This window comes from Panthera leo, chromosome B1 (genome assembly GCF_018350215.1).
Source record: "Panthera leo isolate Ple1 chromosome B1, P.leo_Ple1_pat1.1, whole genome shotgun sequence".
Lineage (NCBI taxonomy): Eukaryota > Metazoa > Chordata > Mammalia > Carnivora > Felidae > Panthera > Panthera leo.
In genome coordinates, this window is record NC_056682.1 from 122,386,542 (window position 1) to 122,414,190 (window position 27,649).

The 27,649-nt window shown below is 37.2% G+C and overlaps 1 protein-coding gene across 5 annotated transcripts in view; it reads left to right on the forward strand.

Annotated features, from left to right (window-relative positions):
- The first annotated feature begins 1,099 nt into the window (after positions 1-1,099).
- Positions 1,100-27,649, forward strand: part of EIF4E (eukaryotic translation initiation factor 4E) — a 48,058-nt gene continuing 21,508 nt past the window's right edge. The window contains exons 1-2 of one of the 5 annotated variants that reach the window (XM_042935844.1): positions 1,100-1,128; positions 5,131-5,177. In XM_042935844.1, the coding sequence (XP_042791778.1) occupies positions 5,160-5,177 (18 nt within the window). In that variant the 5' untranslated portion in view covers positions 1,100-1,128; positions 5,131-5,159. Of the gene's footprint in view, positions 1,129-3,321; positions 3,401-3,711; positions 4,160-5,130; positions 5,178-5,796; positions 5,866-14,622; positions 14,647-27,649 lie in introns of those variants that run through there. The other 4 variants (XM_042935843.1, XM_042935842.1, XM_042935841.1 and 1 more) reach the window with 4 other exon arrangements.

A 27,649-nucleotide genomic window follows, 5' to 3' on the forward strand; every position in this document is an offset into this window, starting at 1 on the left:
ACATTTCTGTCTTTAGACAAATTCAGTGCAGGCATTTATTCACAATAAAAATTCAGTCATGCCTCCCTGGGAGTTCCACTTAAATCTCTGAATTTTGAGTGTTTACAATCCTGTAGGTTATTTCTAAATACTATGGATCTTATCCCATATGTTTAATTTTTTTCCCAATTTGTTTTAAAAGGTAAAGTAAATTCATTTGGGAACTACCTTATTTTTGCCCAACATACTGCTTACATGAATTTTTCACATACTCTTTGCAGATGATTTCTTTCTCATTGTTTCAGAAAATGATTTTACTTACTAGGTGGTCCAATCACAATCTAGTCAATATTACACAGTGTTAAGAGTCCTGGAGACCAAACTGTGTTCTTGGAAAAGTTATTTAACCTTAGTTTATCTATCTCAGAACATTGTTTTGAAGATATGAGGTTATTATCATGGCAAGTAAACTGCATAATGTGGTGCTTGGCATGTCATAATTTTTCTATTACATTATTAGTTTTCAGGCTAGAATTTTATGTAGTTTTAAAAATTAGATTTGAATTTTCCCAAATATTTGTTAGCAATCTACCTACAAATCACAAGAAGCTACTCTTTTACCAGTGGAGACAACCTGCAATTAATTAAATAACGTTTAATATGATACTGGGTTTAGAGCTAGGGTAATGACGTAGTCTGAAGAAAAAGAAAGAAAGGTAAGGAGATAAAGAGTAATGAGTATGCTAACTTAGGGTGGTCAAGGAAGTGTTTTGTCAGGAAATGGCTTTAAAACATAGACCTGAGTGAAATGAGGGAAGGAACTAGGTGATGGGCTCAATTCATTAGATGAATGAGTGCTTGTTATGATGCTTGTTAGCTGCATCCTTTTGGTTCTTAGTCACGCTTCTTTATACGGGTACTGAACTATTTATATTTCTATGACTTAGCAGGCCACGCAGATTTTACAGTCCAGGAAGGAAGTGCCTGGGCTTCCCATGTGCTTTAAATATCTGCCAGTGATTACACATTTCCCATGACTGACTTAGTACTTCTTGAGTGGTTTGTCAGTTCTGTAAACGAACTTAGTATCAGAAGTCCTTTGAAGAGGAGCAAGCATTTGGAAGAACCTACCAGAGGAGAGCAGCTATGGTATGGAGGAAAGAATCTTGAGTCAAGAGAATTGGGTTTGAATGCCAGCTCACCACTGACTGTGTGGACTTGTATATGTCCCCTAAATTTACTGCATTTGTTTCTTTATCTCTAAAATGGGGTTGATAACGTTTAATTCACCTAATTGTTGTAAAGGTCAAATGAAATAATTGATATGAAAAATACTTGGTTATGCAATAGGAAATCAGTAAATGTTACTTGACTTTGAAAACTCGGAGTATCCTTAAAGATAATGGGCTGTGGTTGTTTCTCTGCATAAAATAATTCTTAAGCATATTACACTAAACTAAAAAGTAGAAATAAGAAATTTATGTAACTATAAAATTGTAGTTAACATTGAATTCTTACCATGTTCTAAGAACTATTCTAAGCATGTTACATGGGTTAATTCAATTATTTCTCACACTGATCAAACAAGATAAGTACTATTATTCTGCACATTTAACTCATGACAAAAATAAGGCACAAAGATGGGGATCCTGGCTAATTCAGTTGGTAGAGCATGCAACTCTCAATCTCAGGTCATGAGTTCAAGCCCCACATTGGGTGTGGAGCCCACTTAAAAAATGAGGCACAAAGAGACTAAATAATCTGCATACTGTCATACAGTAAGTGGTGGAATTGGGATAATAAATTAATAAATGCGATAATTAAAAGATTACTTATCCTGTCCCAAGCCATCACCTAGGTCTTTCCTTTTTAAAAAAAAATAAACTTTTTTTATTTTTTAAAGTTTATTTATCTTGAGAGACAGAGAGAGGGAGGGAGAGAGACAGGGGGCATGCAGAGGGAGAGAGAGAATCCCCATGCTAATGGTGCAGAGCCTAAACCCAGGAACTGGGAGATCATGCCCTGAGCCCAAATACAGGAATTGCGAGATCGTGACCTGAGTTGAAATCAAGAGTCAGACGCTTAACCAACTGAACCACCCAGGCATCCCACCTAGGTCTTTCCTAAAGGAACATACCTGTAGAAAGTGACAGTAACAAAAAAAATAGAACTTAAGGCACGATCAAGTTTAAAGAGGGTGAATAAGGTTAAAAAAAAAAAAACACCTCACTGTTAATGTTAATTAAAGGTTGCTTTAGATTATATCTAAAGCTAATAAATAGCCAACCCTGTAATATTAAGGATCATTTATTATGCAATTTCATATCTTCTTTCATCTTCTGAAGATCTACTCATTTTAAGAAAAACGGTTGCTTAATATTGATCAGAGACTAAGAAAGACTAAAAAAGGTACCTAATAAGAACAGATTATCTAAAATTCCAAGGCTTTTAGAAAAAAATCCTAGAGAGTGCAGCAATAATATTTTTGAGGGATTGATTGTAACAGATGTGATCAGTTTGAACAATGCCCAGCAAAACAATGACTCTTGTTATCTAGAAACTGAAAATTACAATGACAAAGAGGTAAATAAATGATAAAAACAACCTATGTATTCTATCAAATTATTTAAAATCTTTTACCATGAGTTAAATCTATAAAGGCTAGTAGTAATATGCCAGCTTGAGAAATATATTATGTAGGGAAAAGATCATGACTATACATGCTAAATGATAACCAATCATCCCAGGCTTACAAATAATAATTACCATGATATTATACTGAACCATTATATATTAACTTACTAACTAACTAAATGAAGTAGAATATATTTCAATACCATATCCCATTTCATATATCTTTTTATTGCCCTTTTCCTTAAGAATAAGCATGAATATGGCAGTAAGATGACAAATGGAATTTTCTGTAGATTAACAGAAAAATAAAGTGTAACATTTCTTCTCTGCATATTTCAAGCTGGAAAAAACAAAACCACATAAACACATGGATAAAAACTTAACGACCAAATCAGAATCTAATGGAGATGTATTAGGTGGAGACCCATCAATGTGCCATAAAAACACATGCAACAAAGTGTATACAAAAAGGAGAGAAATTAAGCTACAAAGAATAGAAGCATATACAAGTATTATAGAAGTATTAGGTTGACTGACAAAAGTGGGTAGTTTTTTAATCAAGGGAAAAGTTAATAAAACAGAAGCTATCATTAAAAAAAGTTTTAAGAACATCACTGGATTTCAGTCCCATATGGGGACTGAAATTTCCTTAATTCTTTGCTGTTTTCTAGCAGCACTGTGAAAATACATCTATGTTATCTCCTCAAAGAAGATAACCAGACACTACAAGAAGATACCCTGAGATCAACTGTAATTACTTTGGATAGTTTAACAGTAGATCGTCTTTGTAAGTAGAAATTCATTTACCCTGTTTTTGTTTTGTTTGTTTTAGAATTCCATCTACTTTTAAGCCTACTAGAACTAAGCTGACTGGAAAAAAGCTTTCATTAATCACCTCTGACATCCAGGGAAACCAAAACATATGAACAGGCAATGGTTTTGAGTTCTTATACAGTCTCAATTATGTGTTAGTCAACTCAAGCAACCATTATGTACTCAATAATAGGTATGACACAGGTCTGGACATCAGCAACACAATAAGCGGGCAGGCACAGGCAGCCTACTTATACTGATCTTTTAGTATTAACATTCTTAAGAAGTATGGAAGATAGTAATGATATGTCTTCCTAACTAGAACTTTATAGTAGTGCTCTACTAGGTTTATCTCTATTTTATTAACATCAAGACTGCAGAATAACACCGTCTTAAGAAATAACAGCGTAGTGTCACAGAGGGAAAGGAAATGTAGGATGCCAATGTGGGGATAAATTTCTAATTGCCAATGATTGTTGTGAATATAGTGATATTTTCCTGAACATTAAAGCTTCTGTTGTAGGTAGCTACAGTAATAAAGAAAAAAGTTGTCTTGAAACTTTAAAATGTCATTGTACACGATAATACGACAAAGTAGACAAAAGAAAAATTTTAAATATTGTTTTAAAAAACATTAAGGGAGAGGCACGAGGTTGCTTATTATTAAGTGCTTACAGAGTCGGATGCATTTTCAAAGCTGGTTACAATCATTACCACAGCACACCCTTGTGAGGTAAGTGTATTATCATCTGTGGTTCATAAATGAAAATGCCAGGCACTGAATCACTTGCCTAAGGAGAATGAGTCAACGTCAAGAGTCATAGTTGACCGACCTAACTTCTGACGGTCAGTCCAGGGCTTAGTCAGCGGGGCCCGGAGTGGCTTCCCTGGCTGGCACCTGGACTTAGGCTATTTCCGTTCACGTTAAAGCAGAATAGTGGAACTGAGAAGACAGAACTTTCCAATAATTTTTTACTTCTACTCAAGATTTAGCCTGTGCTCTTAATCTCAGGATTTAGGGCAGGAAAAGCTGTCGGGTGCACTCCCCCTCCCCCAACCTGTGGCAACTGGGAACTGTGGACGGTTCTGCCACCTTCTTTCGCAGTGATGGCAATGAGTGACCACCAGCGTTAGCAGAGCCGGGGGACGGGGGAGGGTGGATTGCTTTAAACAACGACTCTCCATCGCCGCCTCTTTCGGAAAGCAAGAGAAAATGGTGGGAAGTCAAACAAAATTTAAATAAACAGACAACTTGTCCTAGGACCTCAACTAAGCAGATGAAACCTCATTGTGCGCGCTGAGCCTGCAGTTCCCAACTTTCGGGGGAAAATGGGAGGACAGGGCAACAAAGGACACGGCAGCAATGTCTGGCAGTAAACGCTACAGCACCTATCCAGGCGGAAGAGCACAGGACTAAAAACCACGCACCGACTCGCTAGGGTCCGCAGCCGAGAACCGCGCACCCAGCTCACCAACCACGTGACAAGTCCTTTTTTTTTTTTTTTTTTAAACTTCTTTTCCCTTAAAAAAAAGAGAGGGAGAGTGAGTGAGCGAGAGACTCCACTTCCCAGAAGCCTCTTGTTACCCACGCAGCCGCAGTCTTGCGCAGGCGCCGCCAGGGCCAAACGGACACGTCGGTCACGTGAACACTAGCCGGCCAATCCGGTTTGAATCTCATTTTTTTCTTCTCACCCCCCCCTTCAGGAGCGGTTGTGCGATCAGATCGATCTAAGATGGCGACTGTGGAACCGGTGAGTATTGCCTTTGGCCCCCACCCCCACCGGTCCCCGCGCTCCGTCTCCCTTCGGACTAGGGGACCCCGCGGGACGGCGTTCCCGGCGCGCACGCTGCCTCTTGCTGCCCCCTCCCCCTCTTCTTGGGTCTGACCTCTCCGCGGGCAACTGGGGGCGCCCCGGCGGCTGGCCGCGGCGGCGTGTAGCGCACACGTTCTGGTGGGGGCCCAAGAGCTGGGGGAGAGAGGTGGGGGAGGGGCGGCACGGCGCCTCCTGTGAAGCCGCGAGGTGGTCTACAAGGGTGGAGGGTGATCGGGGCCCTGGGCTAGGTGTGTGGGGCTTGTGTCTTCGGGATAGAAGGGTGCAGGACTCGCTCCGAGCGGGCGCCGGGATCCGCAGGGAGGGTGGGCGGCAAGACGGCCTGGAATGAGATGGAGGAGGGAGCCCCGGAGTAGAATTTCCCTCCCTCTTTCCCTCCCGAGCTCCAGCCTGGGGGTTCGGGTGCCAGACGTGCGCGGGTCTTCCTTAGACCGGTGGGCCAGGGAGCCGGTGGGCGCGCGTTGCCGAAGGGTGGGTTGGGCGGGAGTGGTGCCGCCGCACGCGCGGAGAAGCTTCGACCTCGCCGAGGGGAGCCGAGAGGGGTAAGCGCATGTTACTCCAGCGCGCTCAAGAGTTGCCGGGGTTGGCGGCTGGGGAGGCGAGAAAGGTTTGGGGCGGGAAGGAGAACCTCGTGTAGCGCGGTAAAGCTCTCAGAGTAGGATGAAGGGAGGTGGTGGTGAGAAACGGGGATCACATTGTCCTCTCCCCTCCATGCTTGATACTGGGCTGTCATGGAGGAGGGAAGGGGGAGGAGCGAGGCCTACTGATCGCTGCTGCTGGTCTAGTTGCCGGCCGGACCTGCTGCGTTTCACACGCGTCTGTCTTCCATTCATTCATCCTTTTCGCTCTGCGCACGTCTCCAAGAATGCGGATGGGTCTTGATCCGTCTGTCCTAACGAGCCTTTGTCGTCTGAAAGATTTCTAAGGCACAGTTTATTGGAAATAGGAACTTAACTTTAAAAATTGGTTTTCCATACATTTTTTTTTTTTTTTTTTTTTTTTTTTTTTTTTACCCGTTCTACCGGCTTTCCTTTCAGCTTAGGCACCATCTTAAACTTAGTTGAAGCAAGCCGATCCCAGTACTTTGGTAGTTACCGCCCAAAGAAGAGAGGATATCTTTGTCGTAGTTTGGTTTGCCGGCACTGGCTCATTTACAGGCCTGGGTTGCTGTTTTAGGAATGTCACATCTAAGTGAAATTGTTTTAGAGGCATAATATGGAGTATTTTAACAACTAGAAGACCTGTGACACTCGAACCAGTTCTAGACCTTGGTTGCCAGATATTTGTGTGTATCTTTAATGGTAGTTTGTGATTTTTGATAATGACTTACCAGTTTGCTTTGACTTTTTACAGACTTTCATAGCTAGGTCAAAAATTAGCCATGGAAAGGCTTATAGAATACGAAAAGACTTATTTTTCATTACATTGATGTAAACTATCCTTAGCTTGTTGTCAGAATTTAAGGCAGTTCTTCTGTTTGGTTACTTGTTTTTTATTGGTACCAGTTTTCATTTATGTTTCTGAAAATTAGGTTGGCTGCAAAACTGTCTCTTAATTTTCTGATACAGTTAACTGACTTTGGAACATTCATGTTCCAAATAAAGGTATAGGATGAATATGAAAATACTCCCTTTTAACAAGTTTCCATATTCGCTTTTTACTGGATCTGCTTTCCTACCTACGGTAGTAGCATCATTAAAAAACATTACAGCTGATAATAGGAACAAGGCTAACATATCTGAGCTGTTAAATAATGTATTCTATGAAGTTTATCAGTAACTTTTAAGTCTTTTGGATTTTGCAGAGCTATGCAGTTTTGTTTCAACAGCACAGAACAGAACTACAGAGTGTTGAAGGACTATTTTGAGTCAGTAAATATTTATAGCCTCTGTTATGTTTAGGAGGTTATACCAAATGTTCTTTAGGATACAGAGTTATACAAAATGTGATTCTATACCTTGTTCAGTGTAAACTCTTAAGGAACTTAATTCCCAGTGATGTGGTCAATGATAACAGTATAGTATTCATTCTGGTGCTGACCCAGGGAAATTTAGATACTGCATTTAAATTTGGGGAGTAGGGAACCTAAAAACCTAAAGTGTGTGAAAAGTGGAGAAAGCCAGTAGTAGTTTGAGGATGTTTGTAAAGTTGACTGATATATTCATTTTTAGTGAGAATGGCAAATTTTTAGTACTTTATTTTTTGTTAAAAAATTTTTTTAATGTTTATTTTTGAGAAAGAGACCATGGGGCGAGGGGGAGAGGGGCAGAGAGAGGGAGACACAGAATCTGAAGTAGGCTCCAGGCTCTGAGCTGTCAGAACAGAGACCAACGCAGAGCTTGAACCCACAAACCGCGAGATCATGACCTGAGTTGAAGTCAGTTGCTTAACCGACTGAGCTACCCAGGCACCCCAAATTTTTAGTACTTCTAATGCACCCTTTTCACAGGTTAGTCTCTTAGAATTCTTTGACAATTTTGAATAGTGGGTGGTTTTTTTTTTTTTAAAGCAGCCTATTAGTATCGATTACGATTGAGGTATTCCTGCTGAAGCCTCCAGAAACCGTATTTGTTCACTGCTACTTTAACTAGCTTGTGAGTTTCATTATTGCTTTTCATTTGGGCATAATCATAAGCACTTAAAGAGCTATGGGCTTTTCTTGGTTGTCCCACCTTTCATAGGCATTTGGGGAATTTTTATCTGTGGAAATTAACACAAAATATCAGTCATTTTCAGTTTGCTATTACTTGATTTTAATCAAGTGTGTGTAAGAGATCTTTTACATTAAGATGTAGCTTACAAATATTAAATTTGTTGAGAAGGTTGATAGGGCAAATTAATGGAAGCATTTTACCTCTTTACAGGTAATATGGCAAAATTTTGAACATTGGGATCAATAGTGCATTCCTGTTATTCTGTTGGCACTTGAATTGTGACTAGGTCAAAATTAGACTCAATATTAGTCATGAACATGGCAAGCAATTTCCCCGGGCCATTTTGCTTCCAGTGGGTCATGTTTCTTTGTAGCTTTATCTTCATTCTGCATTCTTAATTATTGGGCTGTTTTTTGACTTGTTCTTTTTAAGGTAAGAGGTTGTTTTGTTTTTGTTTTAGTTGAAAGGGTATATAGTTTTACATGGTTTTTACATTTTTTAGATTTTTAAAACTACATTAATTTCATTAGTGGAATTAGCTTGAACAGCTAATCCAATGTTTCCATTTTATCCTTCAGAAACATGTATTGTACTGCGAAGAGTTTATTAAAAGTAAATAAGGCTTACACATGTATTGACAAATATGTTGTATATAATTCAGTGTTTTTGGTTAATCAGAGACTGATTGACAAGCAGACCTTGCAAATTAATATACTTTTAAAAAATGTTCATTTTTGAGAGAGTGCTTGATTGTGAGGGAGAGGCCGAGAGAAGAGACAGAAGCAGGTTCCAGGCCCTCAGTGCAGACAGAGCCCCATGTGGGGCTTGAGCTCATGAATTATGACCTCAGCCAAAGTTGGTCACTTAACCAACTGAGCTGCCCAGGTACCCCCCATACATATTTTTGCCTTAATCAAAAAACCCACTACATGTATCAAAGTTCATTCATGAACCAAATAAATTTGGTTCTGTTCACGTTTCAAATTTCACTTTATTTTATACTTTGAATTAATACTGTGCATAATTATTTGACTTAGAGAAATCCAATTTAGAAGGCAGACATAGTCTATATACTGAAGTTGCAGAGAATACAATGTTAAATGAATTAGGTAAGCCTAATCCAATTTGGACAGCAAATTCTAGGCAAAATTTAAAAATATGTAGTTTAACTAAGGTAAAGAATGTACAAGTACCTGGATGTAACAAGGACCTTGTGAAGTGGTTATTCTAGCAATGGTAATTTCTACTTTTCGTTCTCTGCTACTACTACTGGAAATTTCCTAGCCCTTCTGGTACCTGTGAGTTTTTCCATCTTTGTAATAGAGGCTTTCTGGAGAAATGGAAATGAGCATGGGTTATAGTCTAATTTTAATATCTGTGTGACCTTGACTGGGATTTCTAAGTCTAGTTGAAAGAATGGGAATACGAAGATATCTTCCAATGATTTTGATTTTCAAGTGCAGTATTCAGAGGTTATGAAGTTATGTCAAGTTCATAATGTCAGTTATGAAGAACTGGATAAAGTTAATATTCCATGAATGTGTTGCATGCAAGTGTATCCATGCATAATGTATATACTCACCTTTTTCTTTGTGTGCTAAGAAATTCACATAGCTCCCTTTTGATTAGCAATCCTTGGCCAATAGCAAGAAATGCAAAGCTTATGATCTACAACCCTCAGATACTCTTCCTACTCCTATCTCTATCGTAAAAATCACTAGTGTTCCTTCAAAAGTTCTATTTGTCTGGAGAAAAAAGAAAGGATCACTTTTGACTTTCAGGTATGTGGGAATGTGGTTGGAAAATAAGTTTTTTTTCCCAGTTGGAACGTCTGATACATTATTCCATAGAAACAGTGGGAAGCTGTAATTTAGTCACATTGTTCAGTAAATTTCTGTGGAATTAGGACAAACGTGACTAACGTTGAATTTCCAGGGATACGGATTTAGAGTTCTAAGCAACTGACCATAAAAATGACCTATAAACACAACCTATTTGTGTGATTTTTAATGCAGGCAGATTTTTATTTCTTAATAATAGCTAACATACAGCACTAATATATATCAGGCACCACACTATGTGCTTTGCATATATTAATTCATTTAATCCTACAGCAACCCTATGAGCTAGATATTATTCTTAATTCAGATGAGGAAACCAAGGCACAAAGACATTGGGTAACTTTGTGTGACTAACTTGGTGAAGATCACACAGCTAATAAATGGTGGGGTGGAGTTCAAACTAAAGCATCCGGATTCCAGAGTATGCATTCTTAACCATGACACTGTCTCTCCGTGTTATGTCTTTTCCTTATTTGACCTGGGAAAATTAATTTGAGAAACTTACTAGATATTTTGCTGCAGCTGTAAAAGAAGATGTGCGGATATTTTAGGCCCTTTCCTGCAGTGTTTGGTAACTGATGACCGAAGTACAGAATCATAAGGAAATAGCACTGTGGTTTCTGAATGCAAGGACTAAACAAGTAGTTATACATAAGGTTATATTTTAGTAACTGGTCCAGAACATTTTGGATAGATTTCTGAAGAAAGCAAATGGACATTTCCCTCCTCCCCCTTTTCATTTGATTTCTGGATCTTGTCAATTCAAATGATTTGCCAGTTAAAATATTTTGCTAGTGAAAACAGTATTAGTAAGTTTTTAAAAATTTGTGAATATGGAATTTACTCTTCTTTTGTACTGTTAGTAATTTTGGTGAATGGTCTGGCCAAGAGTTAAGCGGTTGTTATGAAAAACTTTGAGTGTATGTTGCTAGTCTTAAAAGCTAAATTGTTTGAGGAAGGTAGTAGGAAGACCATAAGATTTCTCTGAAACTCATGGCTTTGCAGTAATTGTTAAAGACTTCATTTTATTAAAAAGTTTTTTTTTTTAATTTTTTTTTTTTAACGTTTATTTTTGAGACAGAGAGAGACAGAGCATGAACAGGGGAGGGTCAGAGAGAGGGAGACACAGAATCTGAAACAGGCTCCAGGCTCTGAGCTGTCAGCACAGAGCCCAACGCGGGGCTCGAACTCACGGACCGCGAGATCATGACCTGAGCCGAAGTCGGCCGCTTACCGACTGAGCCACCCAGGCGCCCCAAAAAACTTTTTTTTTTTAAATGTTTATTCATTTTTGAGAGAGCATGAATGGGGGGAGGGACAAAGAGAGGGAGACAGAATCCAAAGCAGGCTCCAGGCTCTGAGCTATCAGCGCAGAGCCCGATGTGGGGCTCAAACTCACTGACTGAGAGATCATGATCCAAGCCCAAGTCCGATGCTTAACCTACTGAGCCACCCAGGTGCCCCTATTTTAATTTTTTTTTTAAAGAGAGCAAGGGAGGTATGGGGGGGGGGGGAGAATCTCAAACAGGCTCCACACTGAATGTGGACTGGGGACTTTATCTCACAACCTTGAGATCAGGACCTGAGCCAAAATCCAGAGTCGGACAGACGGACACTCCATCAATTGAGCCACCCAGGTGCCCCTGCAGTAATTGTTAGAGCTAAAACATGTATTTGCATGTTTTTAGCTATTTTAAACTGGTTACTGTAAAGTGCTATACAGAAATTAAGTATAATCTTTCTGTGCTCTTATTATAGTGACAGTCAATAAGATTTTTATATTTATGTGAATTAATGTTAGTATTGCTATGAAGAATTTTTGTGAGGTTTTACATGGTCATCTTAGGGCAGTACCTTATGCAGCCACAAAGTCCGATAACTTCCAACTATTAACTAAGGGAAGAAAATTTGATATTTTAATGGAAAGATGAAATGTACATCTTTTTCTTGTAGTTTTTTTCCTAATGCTCTCAATATTTTGGGATAAATAATAGGTGGGAAATTCATATTTCAAGTAATATTTGTTTGTTTTTCTGCCAAGGTCACATAGTTCCTAAGTGAGGGAACTTGAACTCAAACCCAGGTCCTGGCCCCAAGCTGTATTACTTTCCTGTTCAAAAAAAGAAACAAATTCAACCAAGACTAGAAAGTCCCAACTCTTTACCTTCAGTAAAACTCCTACCTTAAGCATAAAATAGCTGCATAGATCATCCTTATGCACAAATAAATGTAAAATCCTGTTTTTGAAACGATGTACCAGATGATTCATGGGCTATGGCATGGAGTAATGTGGTTTTGTTTTGTTTTTCATTTGAATTGGTACATTGTATTTTTAAATAACATTTAGGATTGTAAAATCTCTTTTGGATGTTGGTTTATAGATAATTGCATTTAGTTTTATTTTTTTACAACTTTTTTCTTGAATTAGTAATACATGCTCATGGTCCAAAATTCAGATGGGTCCCTTTAGCAGTGAAGCCTATGACCTCATTGTCAGAATAATGTTTTTAAATGCCTTAAAGAAAATATGTAGAATTATAGGGGAAACTGATTATATTGAATTACAGTAAGGATTAAGTGAGTTAAAATGAAACATTAAGGATGATGCCTGGCACAAGCTAAGTCCTGTCTTTTTTATTGCAGAAAACCTATCTTCTACCTAATTTCTCCAGCCACCTAGTTTCCCTTCCCAAAGCATTCACACTGTTGGTCGGTTTTTATTTTATTTATTTTTTTAACTTAATTTTTTTTTTTTTTTTACATTTTATTTATTTTTGAGAGAGAGAGAGAGACTGAGCACAAGTGGGGGAGGGGCAGAGAAAGAGAGACACGCACATACACAGAATCCGAAGCAGGCTCCAGGCTCTGAGCTATCAGCACAGAGCCCGACGTAGGGCTCAAACTCACAAACCATGAGATCAAGACCTGAGCTGAAGTCGGACACTTAACCGACTGAGCCCCCCACGGGCCCCAATCAGTTTTTATTTTTTGAGGATTCTTCTAGATATGGGCTGTCCAAGAGAACTTTCCATGATGTTGGAAATGTTCTCTCTCTCTGAGCTGTTCAGTACGGTAGCCACTAGCCCCACATGCCTGTTGAGCACTTGAAATGTGACTAATTCAACCAAGGAAGTGAATTTTATGTTATGTTATTTTTTAAATGTTTATTGAGAGAGAGAGAGAGATAGCATGAGCCAGGGGAGGTGCAGAGAGAGGGTGGGGAAGAGCATCCCAAGCAGGCTATGCAGTGTCAGCATAGAGCCCGATGTGGGCTAGATTCCATGAACTGTGAGATCATGACCTGAGCCAAAAGCAAGAGTTAGACGCTTGACCTACTGAGCCACCCAGATACCCCTAAACCAAGGAAGTGAATTTTAAACTTCATTCAACTTTAAATGTAATTTTAATTACTTGAAATTTAATTTCATATATAGCTAGTGGCTACCAAATTGGACAGTATAGCTCTAGTCTAGATACACCTGATGTATACATACACATATGCATATTGTAATTGGGTTAACTTTGTAAGGTTCAACTGGATATGACTAGTTTGGTTAAAGAGATTATTTAATTTTATCCTAGGGAAACTTCTGTCTGTATTTAAACTTTCAAAGGCAATTATTCGCTCTTGTATAGATAATTAAAATTGTCCCGTAGCCTTTTTTTGCTGTTTAAAAAAATGTGTGTGAGTAGACAGTACTTTATGTTCAAAATTCACATTTTGTACAAAAGAGTATATGATGAAGTCTGTTTTCTCTAGTTGATCCCATCCAGGTGAATCACCTCTAGAGGCAGCCAGCATTGTCATTTCCTGACTTTCCATAGAGATTTGTGTGTGTGTGTGTGTGTATATATATATATATATATATATATATATATATATATGTATGTAAGTAAACAGGATGTGTGTATATATATATATATATATGTGTGTGTATATATATATATATATTTTAAATAACAGTAGTCAACTATATACGCTATTCTGGCACATTATGTTTTTCACTTAATAACTGGTGTTTTAGAGTGTTGTATATCAGCACATAAAGCTTTCACTTTTTTTTTTTCTGATGGTGTGTATTGCATAATTTGGTCTTAAACATAGTTATTTCTTTATTGATCAATATTTGGGTTGTTTCCAGCAATTTGTGAAATTTCCAACAGTCCGTGGTGAATAGCCTTTTATCTGTATCATTTCCATGCATGAGATAGTAATAGTTGCAAGGTAAATGTTTTGGCAATAAATTGAAATTTTAAAAACTCTACTGGTTAGGGGTGCCTGGATGGCTCAATCAGTAGAGTGTTTGACTTCTGCTCAGGTCATGATCTCAACGGTTTGTGGGTTCAAGCCCTGTGTCTGTGCTGACAGCTCAGAGCCTGGAGCCTGCTTCGGATTCTGTGTCTCCCTCCCTCTCTGCCCCTCCCCGCCGCTCTTGCTTTGCCTTTCTGTCTCAAAAATAAATGAACATTAAAAAAAACAAAACTGGTTAGATAAAACAGTTTGTGACTATAGTTGGGATATATATATATATATATATATATATACACATACATATATATTTAGAGATACCCTCCCTTTCTATTTGTGAACAGTTTATTTGTAGAAAACAAAAGATACACATCTGTATAAGTTTTAGAGTAATAAACTGAAGACCTATATACTCATCACCTAAGGCATCATCATGTCTTTATGATGGCTTCAGCTTCCTGGAATCTCTACAAAAGCCTCTCTTGGGGAAACCAGTGGTCCAGGCAGAGAACTCTCAGTTAGGAGAGTGGTTGTATGTTGTTTTAAAAGTAGATTAAAGGTGAACTCCTGGTGTGAAATTTGTAGCTGTTCTAAGGAGCAGTGCACAAAGGAGGGAAAAGGAGCTTTGTTAACACATGGTTAAGGTGAGTTAAGTATAGATAAAAGTCTGGGCCAGACAAACCATGGCAATCAGTGTTTTGTTTGTTGTTTTTTTTTTAAGGGTAGAATAATAAGCATTTTTATCATTATAACCATCAAATGAAGAATGTAGCCTGAATTGCATTGCTCCAATCTGGATGTTGCTCTCTATATCTGGTGCACACCTGTCTTTGACTATGCTCGTGACTCCTCTCATCTGACTTCCTTGGTGTGCCTCTCCATTTGCTATGTTCCTTGTTGTCTTATTTGGATTCTTATTTCATTTTGGTAGATCAAATCTCCACTAATTTTTTGAGAAAAGATACATGAGAAAGATTTTTGAGACCTTGCATACTAAGCAATATCATGTCTGTAGTTTTTTTGTTCAGAATTTTAGTCATTCCAGGTCATCTGTTGTGACTGTTAAGTCAGAAATTATTCTGATGACTACTTTTTTTTCTTTTTTCTTTTGTTTTGTACGTGTGTGTCTGTGACCATTTCCCCTACTTTTTTTTTTTGTCCCCATTTCACAATGACATGCTTTATTAGCATGAGTGTTTTCATCCATTGTGCTAGGTACGCATTGTACTTTTTTAATGTGGCAACTCCTGTCCATCACTTCAAATTTATCTGTGATTCTCCTCTTCCCAGTTTCTCTTTGAAACAGTTATTCATTCAGATATTGGATCTCCTAGCCTGGTTCTCTGACTTTTTTTTTTTTTTTTTTTTTTTTTTCAGTTTAAATCCTGCTTTCATTTTCTCTTTGTATTTTCTGGGAAGTTTATTTTCCAACATTTTCTGTGTCATAATTTTAATTTCTAGATGTTCTTTCTGGTTTTCTGAATGTTCACTTTTATAGCTTCCTGTAATTGTGATGCAACATTTTAACCTTTTGAGGATATAATAGGTACGTATTTTTAAAGACATTTTCTTTTCTCTGCCTGCTTCCTCCAAGTTGCTTAATTTTCTTTTTTGTTTTTGAACTCATGGCAGCAGTCCTAGTAAGGTAGAGGGAGGGAATTGAGAGATCTAGTTATTTTTCAAATAGCTTTCACCAAATAGTTTTCATCTAGCTGTGTACGTTGATAAGTAATCACTTGTCCATTCTGTGTTCCAGTTCTTTTCTTTTTTTCCTTGCACTTTCTATAGTTGTGGACTTAGAAAAAAATCTGTCATCATTTTAGTGAGATTTTGAAAAGGAACAAAATTCAAATCCTATAGATGGATTACTGAATAGTGACAGATCACTGGAATAGACTGAACAGTCTAGAAGTAGATTCAAGTATATATTTGGTTGTAGTAAATTTGGAAAATTTAGATCTGGGGGGGGGTGGGGAATAAAAGTCATCTGTAATGGCAACTAGGATTTCTTTGGTATTGTTTTGGTTTACTTGTTTGTGGATTCTTTTCTTCTCACTACATCTCTTTGTACCTCTTTCTTCCTTTTTTAAAAAAAAATGTTGATTTACTTTTGAGAGAGTGCATACATGAGAGGGGCAGAGAGAGGGGTAGCCTGAGGATTCCAAGGGGGCTTTGCACAGACAGCAGCAACCCCAATGCTGGCTTGAACCCACAAACTGCGAGATCATAACCTGAGCTGACGTTGGACACTCAACCGAGCCACCCAGGAGCCCCTTTTCTTTTCCTTTTAAACAGAGTATTTTTAGAGCAGTTTTTAGGTTCACCACAAAATTGAGAAGAAGGTATAGAGAGTTCTGGTGTATCTCCTGCTTCCATATGCACAGCCTCCCCCACTATCAACATCCCACACCAGAGCAGCACATTTGTTACACCAGATGACCTGTGTGGACACATCATTGTCCCCTCAAGTCTTTAGTTTACATTAGGGTTCACTCTTGGTGTTATACAATTGTTGGGTTTAGAAAAATACATAATGACATGTATTTATCATTATAGTGTCACACAGAAGTAGTTTCACTGACTACTCTGTTCTTTGCTTTTTCAACCCTCCCTCCTAATACCTGGCAACCACTAATCTTTTTACTGCCTCCATAGTTTTTTTGCCTTTTCCAGAATGTCCTATAGTTGGAATCATATCTTTTCAGATTGGCTTCTTTCACTTAGTAATGTACATTTATGGTTCCTCCATGTCTTTTCACAGCTTTTGATAGCCCATTTTTTGTGTGTGCAGAACCAATATTGCATTGTCTGGATGTACCACAGTTTATTTAAGACCTCTTAAATTAAAAAGTGTGTCCCCTCCACCAATAAAGTGCTCCTTGTTTATACGCTTCTGTAATCTACCTTTTCCTACATTTACATTAGCATTTTAAAATCATTTTCTCAGCATCACTTTTAGTGCCTACGTCGTAAACACCATGATGTATCTGTTACCTTTCGGTTGTATCTTTTGTTTTATGTTGTCTCTACTTTTTATTTGCTAACATAAGAATATATAAAACTGTTAGTGTTCTGATACTTTGAAGAAATCTTTTAGACGTATAAAGAATATAGCTCTTTTTATATTTGAAAGCTTGATAGTTCACAAGCTCAGTAAGTGGAAGGATATACTCTATAAACCTGGGGACATTTGAAAACTGTCCCTATAGTTTTCTAATTTTTTGAAAGAAATATAAGTTGATTTCTTTTGGAAGATAATTTAAATATTAAGTCTAGTTTTCTTACTAAAATTATAGTTGGTGTGCCTGGATGGCTCAGTTGGTAGAGCATGTGAGTGTTGATCTCAGGGTTATGAGTTCGAGCTCCCTTTTGGCAGTAGAGCTTACCTTAAAAAAAAAAGCTATAATTATATTACATATATATGTATATATACGTATATACGTATATATGTATATGTAATATAATATTAATCTTTAACTTTTAACATTATAGAATTTTTTTTAAGTTTATTTATTCATTTTGACCAACTGAGCCACCCAGGCGCCCCTAACATTAATAGAACTTTTAAAAAACATGTAGAATTTAGAAAGAATTCAGCTGCTGGTTTAACTGTGCCATGTAAAGATTGATTTTTTTAAGTTTATTTATTGTTATTTTTTTAATGTTTATTTTTGAGGGCAGGGGGTGGGATAGAGGTTCCAAGCGGACTCTGTGCTGATAGCTGATAGCTGATAGGTGAGGCTCAGACTTATGAACCATGAGATCATGACCTGAGCCAAAATCAGTGCTCAACTGACTGAGCCACCCAGGCACTCCAAAGTTTATTTATTTATTTTGAGAGAGAATGGAAATCCCAAGCAGGCTTCGTGCTGTCAGTGTGGAGCCTGACATGGGGCTTGAACCCAGGAACCATGAGATCATGACCTGAACTAAAACCAAGAGTTGTGCACTTAACTGATGAAACACACAGGTGCCCCAAGATTGATTTTTAAACTAACATTCAGTGTCATTACGTTTTGTTATAGTTTTAAAAGCAATAAACTTAAAAAGAAGCAGCAGTTAAATTCTTTAAAAACGTTTGCCTTTCAGATTGTAATTTTAAGCTTTAAAGAATAATTGAAATAGAAATTATCATGCTACTGGAACCAGTGTAATTTTGTGCAGTGAAAATGCTTGTCCTAACATCATTTTAATGTTATTTGAAGTACTTTTAATTTTGTGTAACGTTTAACTTCTATAAATTTCCTTAGTTACTGTAAAGTAGGAGTCTCTGGTAGCCTTTGGTTTAAATAGCACTGACATTTAAATTTTATCATTAGCCTGTTGTCATTCTAGATCACACATGTTTATTTATGTCTCTATCATCACGCTTTCGTTTCTGAATTTGAGATCTTGTCCTAAGCAACATAAGATGTGCAGAGTAATTTGGGTGTCAGGTTATCTTAAATGAAACAAGGTGCCTACAACTCTTTCTAGTGAAGAGTTAAGACATGTGCATCCCGGGCGCCTGGGTGGCTCAGTCGGTTAAGCGTCCGACTTTGGCTCGGGTCATGATCTCGCGGTTCGTGAGTTCGAGCCCCGCGTCGGGCTCTGTGCTGATAGCTCAGAGCCTGGAGCCTGCTTCCGATTCTGTGTCTCCCTCTCTCTCTGACCCTCCCCTGTTCATGCTCTGTCTCTGTCTCAAAAATAAACGTTTAAAAAAAAAAAAAAAAAGACATATGCATCCAAGTTTTGAAATTGTATTCCAGAAGATGAGAAATTCAAGTGTGGCCTGTAGGGATTTTTTTTTTTTTTAATATGCGTAAAATGTGATTAAGTATACCTTGCTGTCTATTCAGAGATAGCCTTTTTTTTTTTTTTTTTTTAAGCTGTAGAGCAGCAAACTTAATCAACTCTGTTCACTGAAAAGTTTAGTGCTAGTCATTAATTTTAGTGAGGTAACTAGGTTATTGTTACTCAAATAGATTGAACACCTATTAAATTTTGCAGCACTTTTAGATACGACACAATTTGTACAAATCATTACAGCTCTTCCCGTCTATACCTCTGCTTCAAGTATTTTTTGTTGTGTAGATGTCATTTTACATCAATTGAGAAGAATATTAAAATAAGTAATGTCTTTTGAATTGGAATTGATATATGGGCTTTCACAGTCCTTTACATGGAAAAATTTTCTCCCATTTGAGCAGTGCTTTAAACTTAAAAGGTTTGTATTTTGCTAAATCTGCATATGTTGTTTTTCTGCTTCAGCTTTTTATTTTAGAGCACAAAGATCACTATTTTGATCCTTTATTATGACAAGGAAGAAGATCTGCAAAATCCACAGCCTCCATTTTTGTGATGTGGGATGCTGGATTAGCTGGTATCACTTTAACAACCAAAACAATTGATTTAAACTATTTGTGATACTTTTCAGTGTTTACACCAAGTTATATACCTTACAAGGCAAGTGGTAAAGCCACTTGTTCTTGTGTATTTGTTAATTAATTATAGTAATTTACTTATGGGAGAGTGCTCGGGGAGTTGTATTGTTTGCAAGAGACCTAGGAACTGAATGTTTGGAGACGAGAAGGAAGAGTAGAATATCTTGAAGTCTGTTTACATATCATACTTGTAGGAAATGATTTTCTCCTTCCAGTTATTTATATCCATAAAGAGAGGATTTTATTTATACTTGCCTGTATTTCTGAGGTATTTGACCACATAGGCAATTCGTATGCTGTCTTGTATAACAATATAAACCACTGTGATTAATCATTGGCATTTTCTTGCTTTTTATCCTAGTGGGATTTTGTGTGTGTTGGGAGTGTGAGGTGCACCATTTATGCCTTTTTTTTTCTAGCTTATTGGCAGTGGCATGCGCTTGCAAGATAGTGAAGGTGTTGAGCCTGAGGCTGTGGCACAAAGTATAGTGTGTGTGTGTGTGTGTGTGTGTGTGTGTGTGTAGTATATAGTGTATAGTATATATATAGTATATACTATATCTAGTATAGTACATACAGCACAGGGGTATGCTGCCTGGAAGGAGTACCTTAGTACCATATGTAATTTATTCTCCAACTCTGGGGCACTTTTGAGAGTGAACGAAGGTTCTAATAGCTGAAACAACAAACAGGTAAAACCAAGACATACAGTATTCCTATCCATGAACCCTGACAGTCTTGAATTCAATGTAGAGTACAACTAGTCCATAGTAACTTCTCAGCACTTAAATTTGAAAAGCAGAGAGAACAGTAGTTTCACAGTATTGTGAAGATTAAATATATTGACTGAGTTTATATAAATGTTGAAATAACGTATATAAAAATATGTAGCACATTATTTGATAGTAACTGCTTTGTAAGTGTTACCTATGATGAAGTGTGAGGATGGGTGTTACCACTTTAAAAGTCATAAAACACCATCCTTTTCTGTTCTTATTTGCTTACTCTTCTCATTATTTCATATCTTTAATGTATGTAGTGCCTTCAGTTTACTGAAATGTGGAGTAATTTGTAGAGATAATTGCAGTTATCTTTGCCATAATAGCATTTATATTTCTGTTAATTCTGCAACTGGTCTTTTCTAATTCTGCTAAGAAAAGTAGTGAAGCAAGGAAGGGAGAATATGAGAAAGTGGTACTGAAAATGGGTTACCAATAATATCATTATCCATTATTTGTTGTTCTGTTGAATTTGCCTGCAATTATACAACTGTGAATGGCAGAGCTGGGATTCTAATCTGGGTGACATGGCTCAAGAGTATGTGACCTAAACCAGTGCTTCTCATACTCTAGCAGAACATGAGTTTGTTTTCTATTTTGTTTTTAAACAGTTTTAATGTAATGTTTTTGTAAATCATGGAAATAGGATAAAAGTGAAAAAAATGCACAAAAATATAAGCCTGAATTTGCTATTTTTAGTGTGACCAGGTACAAAAATACTGTCAGATTTCTATGAAGTATTCTAAGTGTTTATGTTCCATATTATTTATTTATTTTGAGAGAGCGCACACATGCACGTGCTGGAGGTGGTAGGAGGGGCAGAAAGAAAATTCCAGGCAGGCTCCACACTGTCAGCACAGAGCCCCATGTGGGCTTGGATCTCACAAACTGAGATCATACCTGAGCCAAAACCAAGAGTCCGATACTTAACCGACTGAGCCACCCAGGCGCCCCTACTTTCTATTTCTATACCTAACCTCATTGTAGACTACAACCAGCAGAAGTCTGTGGACCACACTTTGTTTTAAAACCTAACTTATTAGTGCCAAGGGAACTATTGATTTTTGCTTACTTCAAATTAAGGTTTAGGGGATGCCCCAAAGGTGTGGGGGGTTGGGAGACTCTGGAAGTTCTCAGTAGTAATATTTGTTCATTGAAGTAATGGAAGACACTAATTGGGTGTCCTGAGGGTAAGGCTCATTGTTACTTCTAAGGAGAGATAGTTTGTGTGTTTGGGTTGAGTTAATGAAAAATCTTGAATGTTCATAACCATGAAAAAGCACGCCATGGTTTTGGAATTAAAGCAGTGTAGAATTGAACATGGCTAGAAGGAAGAATCTAAACTGTAGTCAGATTAGAGAGATAATACTATATCTATGGAGTAGCTTTATAATATTAGGATTGACCCACAAAGTTAATATTGTGTGTGGTACATGTGCTGGTTTTTGCAGAATGTTACTACGTTCTACCATGCTGTAGCAACATTCAAAAGTTGCTGGAGATTTCTTTGTGGCTAATTATTAGACTTGTCCCACCCTTGCTCTACTCCCCCCCCCCCCCCCCCAACTTTCTTCTCTTGCTATGACACCTATTGAGCCCTGGGACCACTGAATTATAAGACAGCTTGTTTATTTGAATCTCATTAACTCAGCAAATCCAAAAACAGTTTTAATATTTTGCACTTAAACTCGTTGTCTTTTCTATTCCCTTACTTGTCATCAGTATTTAATCATTTTGATCTGTCAGTGAATGGCTTCCATTGCTCACAAGATGAAAGGTACACTTTTAGCCTGACCTTTGAGGCCTTTCACAATCTCCCTTCAGCCCACTGTTCTAGTGTGTGTTTGGTTTCATGAACTCTTTAAGTCTCATTGGTTCTTTACCATCTTCTAGTTAAGCACTGCACTATCTCATGGCTTTGTGCTCTCCATTCTCACCACCTGAAATGTCTTATACAATAGTTTTTCAAGTATAGTTTGTCTTTTAAGTTAAAAATGTATTTGATTACTTGAAACAAAATTAACAACACAGGAAACAACAGGTGTTGGCGAGGATGTGGAGTAAGGGGAACCCTCTTACACTGTTGATGGGAATACAAACTGGTGCAGCCGCTCTGGAAAACTGTATGGAAGTTCCTCAGAAAGTTAAAAATAGAACTACCTAGGGGCTCCTGGGTGGCTCAGTCAGCTCAGGTCATGATCTCACAGTTGACAGTTCAAGTCCTGCAATGGGCTGTGCTCACAGCTCAGAGCCTGGAGCCTGCTTTGGATTCTGTGCCTCCCTCTCTCTCTGCCCCTCCCCAGCTCATACTCTCTCTCAATAAAAAATAAAACATTAAAAAAATTTCTTTAAAAAAAAAAATAGAACTACCCTACAATCCAGCAATTGTAGTACTAGGTATTTACCCAAAGGATACAGAAATACTAATTTGAAGGGATACGTGCACCCCAATGTTAATAGCAATATCAACAATAGCCAAATTATGGAAACAACCAAGCGTCCATTGGTGAATGGATGAAGCTGTGGGGTGTGTGTGTGTGTGTGTGTGTGTGTGTGTATGTATACACACACTGGATAATTAGCCATAAAAAATGAAAGAAATCTTGCCGTTTGCAATGGCATGGATGGAGCTAGAGAGTATTATGCTAAGCTGAGTAAGTCAAGTCAGAGAAAAACATGATTTACTCATATGTGGAATTTAAGAAACAAAATAGGGGTTTAAAAAAAGAGGCAGACCAAGAAACAGGCTCTAAACTATAGAGAACAAACTGATCATTACTGGAGGGGAGGTCTGTGGAGGGAAGGGTTTAAGGAGGGCATTGGGCTGTGATGAACACCCAGTGTTGTATGTTAAGTGTTGAATCACTAAATTCTATATCTGAAACTACTGCTACACTGTATGTTAATTGGAATTTAAATAACAACTTGGAAAGAATGTATTTCATTACTTTGAGAGTAGCTATAATCTGTTAAATTAGCCTTTTGTGTTTTTGCATAATTTTAAAATTTAGAAATACTGGTAAAGCATGGGTATTTAAGATGTAATTTCCAATGAAATTTGCTTACAGAGGAGACTATCAAGCTGAGAGAGTAGATATAGGAATGTTGTGGAACTTTGCGGTGAAGAATTTTGTTTTTAAATTGAATGTAAATTTGAAACTATCTTATTATTTGCTCTATGTGTAAAGCAACAATAAAAATGACAGGTTATAAAATAATGTTTTTTAGTTCTTCTACAATCATACAATAATTTTGGTTCCTTGCTGATTTGATGATCTTCCACATTTAAAAATAACTGATTGAATCAGTTGTTAAACATACCATGAAAACCCCTGCTATGGAGCTTTCAGAGAGAATTTTGTGAAATTGCTGTTAACAAATACCACATAGCCCTCCTGTACCTATTTCATGGTAATCTTAAGTCTCAGAAACCTTGGTAGTTAATAACTTTACAAATAGTTTTAAGAGGAGATAAAATTTTAAGATAATTTTATTTTCAAATTCAGTTTATATTAGAAGTACTTAGCAAATTAGGACAAATAATGGATAATTTGGAGATTTGTTACAGGCTTATGCTTAAGAGTGGAACGAAAGTGGTTTTTTTGTTTCAGTCCCTTAGAAAAATAAATTGTATTTCTTTGTTCTGGTTTGGCATATGGTGGTAATTATAAATCATTTTTTGATCAAAGAGTTTAATATAGTATGGCCATCATTCTGGACATCGTTTCTCATTGTATATGTTGCCATAGATTCAAGAGGTTGTTTAGAAATTGGACTTTCCCTGTAGAATGGACTACCCCCACTGAATTAGCCTGAAAGTTTTAAATAGCCTACATTGATATTATTTTCTAATGTTTTATCTCAGTTAAAAAAAATTCCGATTCTGTGAATCAAACTTAAGAGGTTTTATAACAACAAAATAATAAGTTGAAAGAAATTAGCAGGAAATGATTTTAATGAGGCATGCCTCAATAGTCCCAAGTTTGTTTTTTTTTTTTCCTTTGCAGTAATTTACAACATAACTGCAAGAAACTTAGAAGGTGAGTGTTTGATAGTAAGCTTTTTGGTTTAAATTTCTGCTGATTAAGAATGGATTGGTGAGGGGCTCCTGGGTGGCTCAGTCAGTTAAGCCTCTAACTCTTGAATTTGGTTCAGGTCATGATCTCACAGTTCCTGAGACTGAGCCCCGTGTCTGGCTGTGTGCTGGCATCACGGAGCCCTCTGGGATTCTCTTTCCTGCTCTCTCAGCCCCTCTCCTGCTTGTGTGTGCCTGTTCCTCTCTTTCTCTCAAAATAAACATTAAAAAAAAAAAGAATGGACTGCTAAGAAAAGTAGATGGTCATAACAAAATATGACCTAAATGAGAAAATGTATGCCAAGAAAATACGCCTTTTTTTCTTTTTTTTTGAAAATGTGCCCTGTATAATGTTAATGTTTTCATAGGTAATTTCTATCATGAAGTGGTTTCTAAATCTTATTAGATTTGGTTTGTGCCATATGAATATTTTCATAGAGTATTTTGTATTCCATCTTGAAAATAATTGGCTATTAAAACCATTTTTGCTTTATTAGAAGAGTTTGAGAAATCCTTAAGTTAAAATTTTAAACAGAAGACTATTAAACTGCACACAGTAACTTAAAAGACTAAATAAAAGAAACATCAATACTGCTTACGTTACGAAAAAGAGGTTTTAACTACTGAAAAGATGAATGTCTATGGTTAATATTTTTTTTAGAGTATTTGTCTTAACACCTAGCATATTTCTATATTAAAAGTGAATACTGAAAGATTTTAAATTATACTTATTCATATATCCACAGACACATTTTTTAAAGTTGAGTATTTTGGTTATAAGAAAAATCTAAAATTATATATTCTTAGTATAAAGACTAAAACATCAATTAAGGTAGGACTTTTAAATTTTAAAAGAAACTTTTTTTAAATTCTAGGAACTGAATATACTTTTTCCTGTTATTAACTGCTTTCAATTTCTATGTGTCCAGAGACTTTTTATACCATCTGAGTCTTTCATCATTCCCCTAATTGTGAAAAGAGTTGAGTAACCAAAAAGAAAGGAAAATACTGAGTTAGGTGACATTTTGGACCTCATGAAACTTGTAATTACTCATACTATAATTAATTATTTTTTAGTGTGCTGCTGACATAAACTGTTTAAATAAATGTTCTGAAAGTATGGTTTGTATTGAGGATTTGGAACTTATGAGTAAATTTTACTTGTCTTTTAGATAAGAGAATTTACTGAACTTTTGGAGGAAGAATATACTGCATACCCAACCTCACAAATCCATATATATACTCTGTCCTTTGCTAGGACCAATCACTAATATTTTAAACTCCCTAAAACATCATTATTATTGTTCCTTTAAACTATTTGTAGTTTCTTACATATTTACCCACTGATTTACCTTTTGCAGGGCTTTTCATTCCTTTTTTGCATTTTCATGTTCCTAGTGGGATCTTATTCTTCCTCTAGCCTGAAGACTTTTCCTTTGGTGTTCCCCTTATGTTGGACCTGTGTGTATGTGGGGTGGTGGTGGGGTGGGGTGGGGTGGAGTGGGGTGGGTTGTGAAGGATATTTTTCCTAGGCATTGAATTCTAGGTTGACAGTTTTTCTTTCAGCATGGAGATATTCTGTTGTCTTATGGCTTCCATAGTTGCTGTTGGAAAGTTAGGGGGGTGTGTGTGTGTGTGTGTGTGTGTGTGTGTGTGTGTGTGTGTGTTTCCCTCCTAACTGCTTTTATTTTTATTAAAAAAATTTTTTTTAGTATTTATTGTTGAGAGAGAGAGAAGGAGCATGAGTAGAGGAGGGGCAGACACACACACACACACACACACACACACACACACACACACACAGAATTCGAAGCAGCCTTCAGGCTCTGAGCTGTCAACACAGAGCCTAATGTAGGACTTTCGAACTCACGAACTGTGAGATCATGACCTGAGCCGAAGTCAGGTGCTTAACCAACTGAAACACCCATCCGCCCCCAACACCGATTTCCTAACTGCTTTTAATACGGCTTCTTTATATTTAGTTTTCAGTAGTTTGAATCTGATGTCCCCAGATACAGTTTTGTTTGTGTTTTGCTGCTTGGAATTCCTTCAGGTTTTTGAGTCTGTGACTTGAGTTTCAGATGAGATACTATATATTTTGGTCATTATTTATGTATTGCTTCTGTCCCATTTTCTCATCTTGTCTTTGAACTTAATAAACCTCTTCGACAGTGTTTTTTTCTTCAGATTTTTATTTAAATTTTAGTTAACGTACAGTGTAATACTGGTTTCAGCAGTAGTATTCAGGGATTCATCACTTACATACAACTCCCAGTGCTCATCATAACAAATGCCCTCCTTAGTACTCATCCCCCATCTAGCCCATCCTCCATCTACCTCCTTCCAACTCCTCAGTTCTCTATCGTCAAGAGTCTCTTATGGTTTGTTTCCCTCTCTTTTTTCTCCCTCCTCCCATTTGTTCACCTGTTTTGTTTCTTAAATTTCACATATGAATGAAATCATATGGTGTTTGTCTTTCTTTCACTTATTTCTCTTGGTATAATACACTAGCTCCATCCACGTTGTTGCAAATGGCAAGATTTCATTTTTTTTTTTTACAGCTGAGTAATATTCCATTTGTGTGTGTGTGTGTGTGTATGTGTATGTATTTACCACATCATCTTTATCCATCGGTTGATGGGCATTTGGGCTCTCTTCATAGTTAGGCTGTCATTGATACCAGTGTTTCTTAGCATCTTTTTTCCCCCTGTCTCTATTTGAATATCTTCTGTTGACTTATCTTTGATTTCACCAGTCTTATTCTGCTGAGTTGAATTTCTTGTTAATCAAATTAAGAGAGCTCTTAATTTCAGACATTGTACTTGGCAGTTCCATAATCTCCATTTGGTTCCTTTAAAATAGATTTGTTCCCTTTTTTTTTAAGTTTATTTATTTTGAGAGAGAGAGCACACACAAGGCGGGGAGGAACAGAGAGAGAGGGAAAGAGAATTCTAAGCAGGTTCCACACTGACAGCACAGAGCCCAGTGTAGAACTCAAAATCAGGAACCATGAGATCATGACCTGAGCCTAAACCGAGTCAGATGCTTAACTGACTAAGCCACCTAGGCACTCTCAGTTTCATTTTCAAATACTCTGTTTTTTTCATCTTTCTATCTTTTCTTCTATTTTACTGTAACAATCTTGATTATTAAGACTTTGCTATTTTCCCATAGAGACACAGGATTATGTTCTCTCCTGAAGAGTGTAGAGTTTGGTTCTTTGAGGCACTTAATTTATAGGTAGAGTACCTTGATATTGTCAAAGGTTGGTTTTAGGTTTTGTTAGATATGTTTCACCTGATTCCTAGGGCATGGCCTTTCTAGGATTTCATCAGAAAGCTGAGGATTTCACCCACCCACTCTGGCTTGG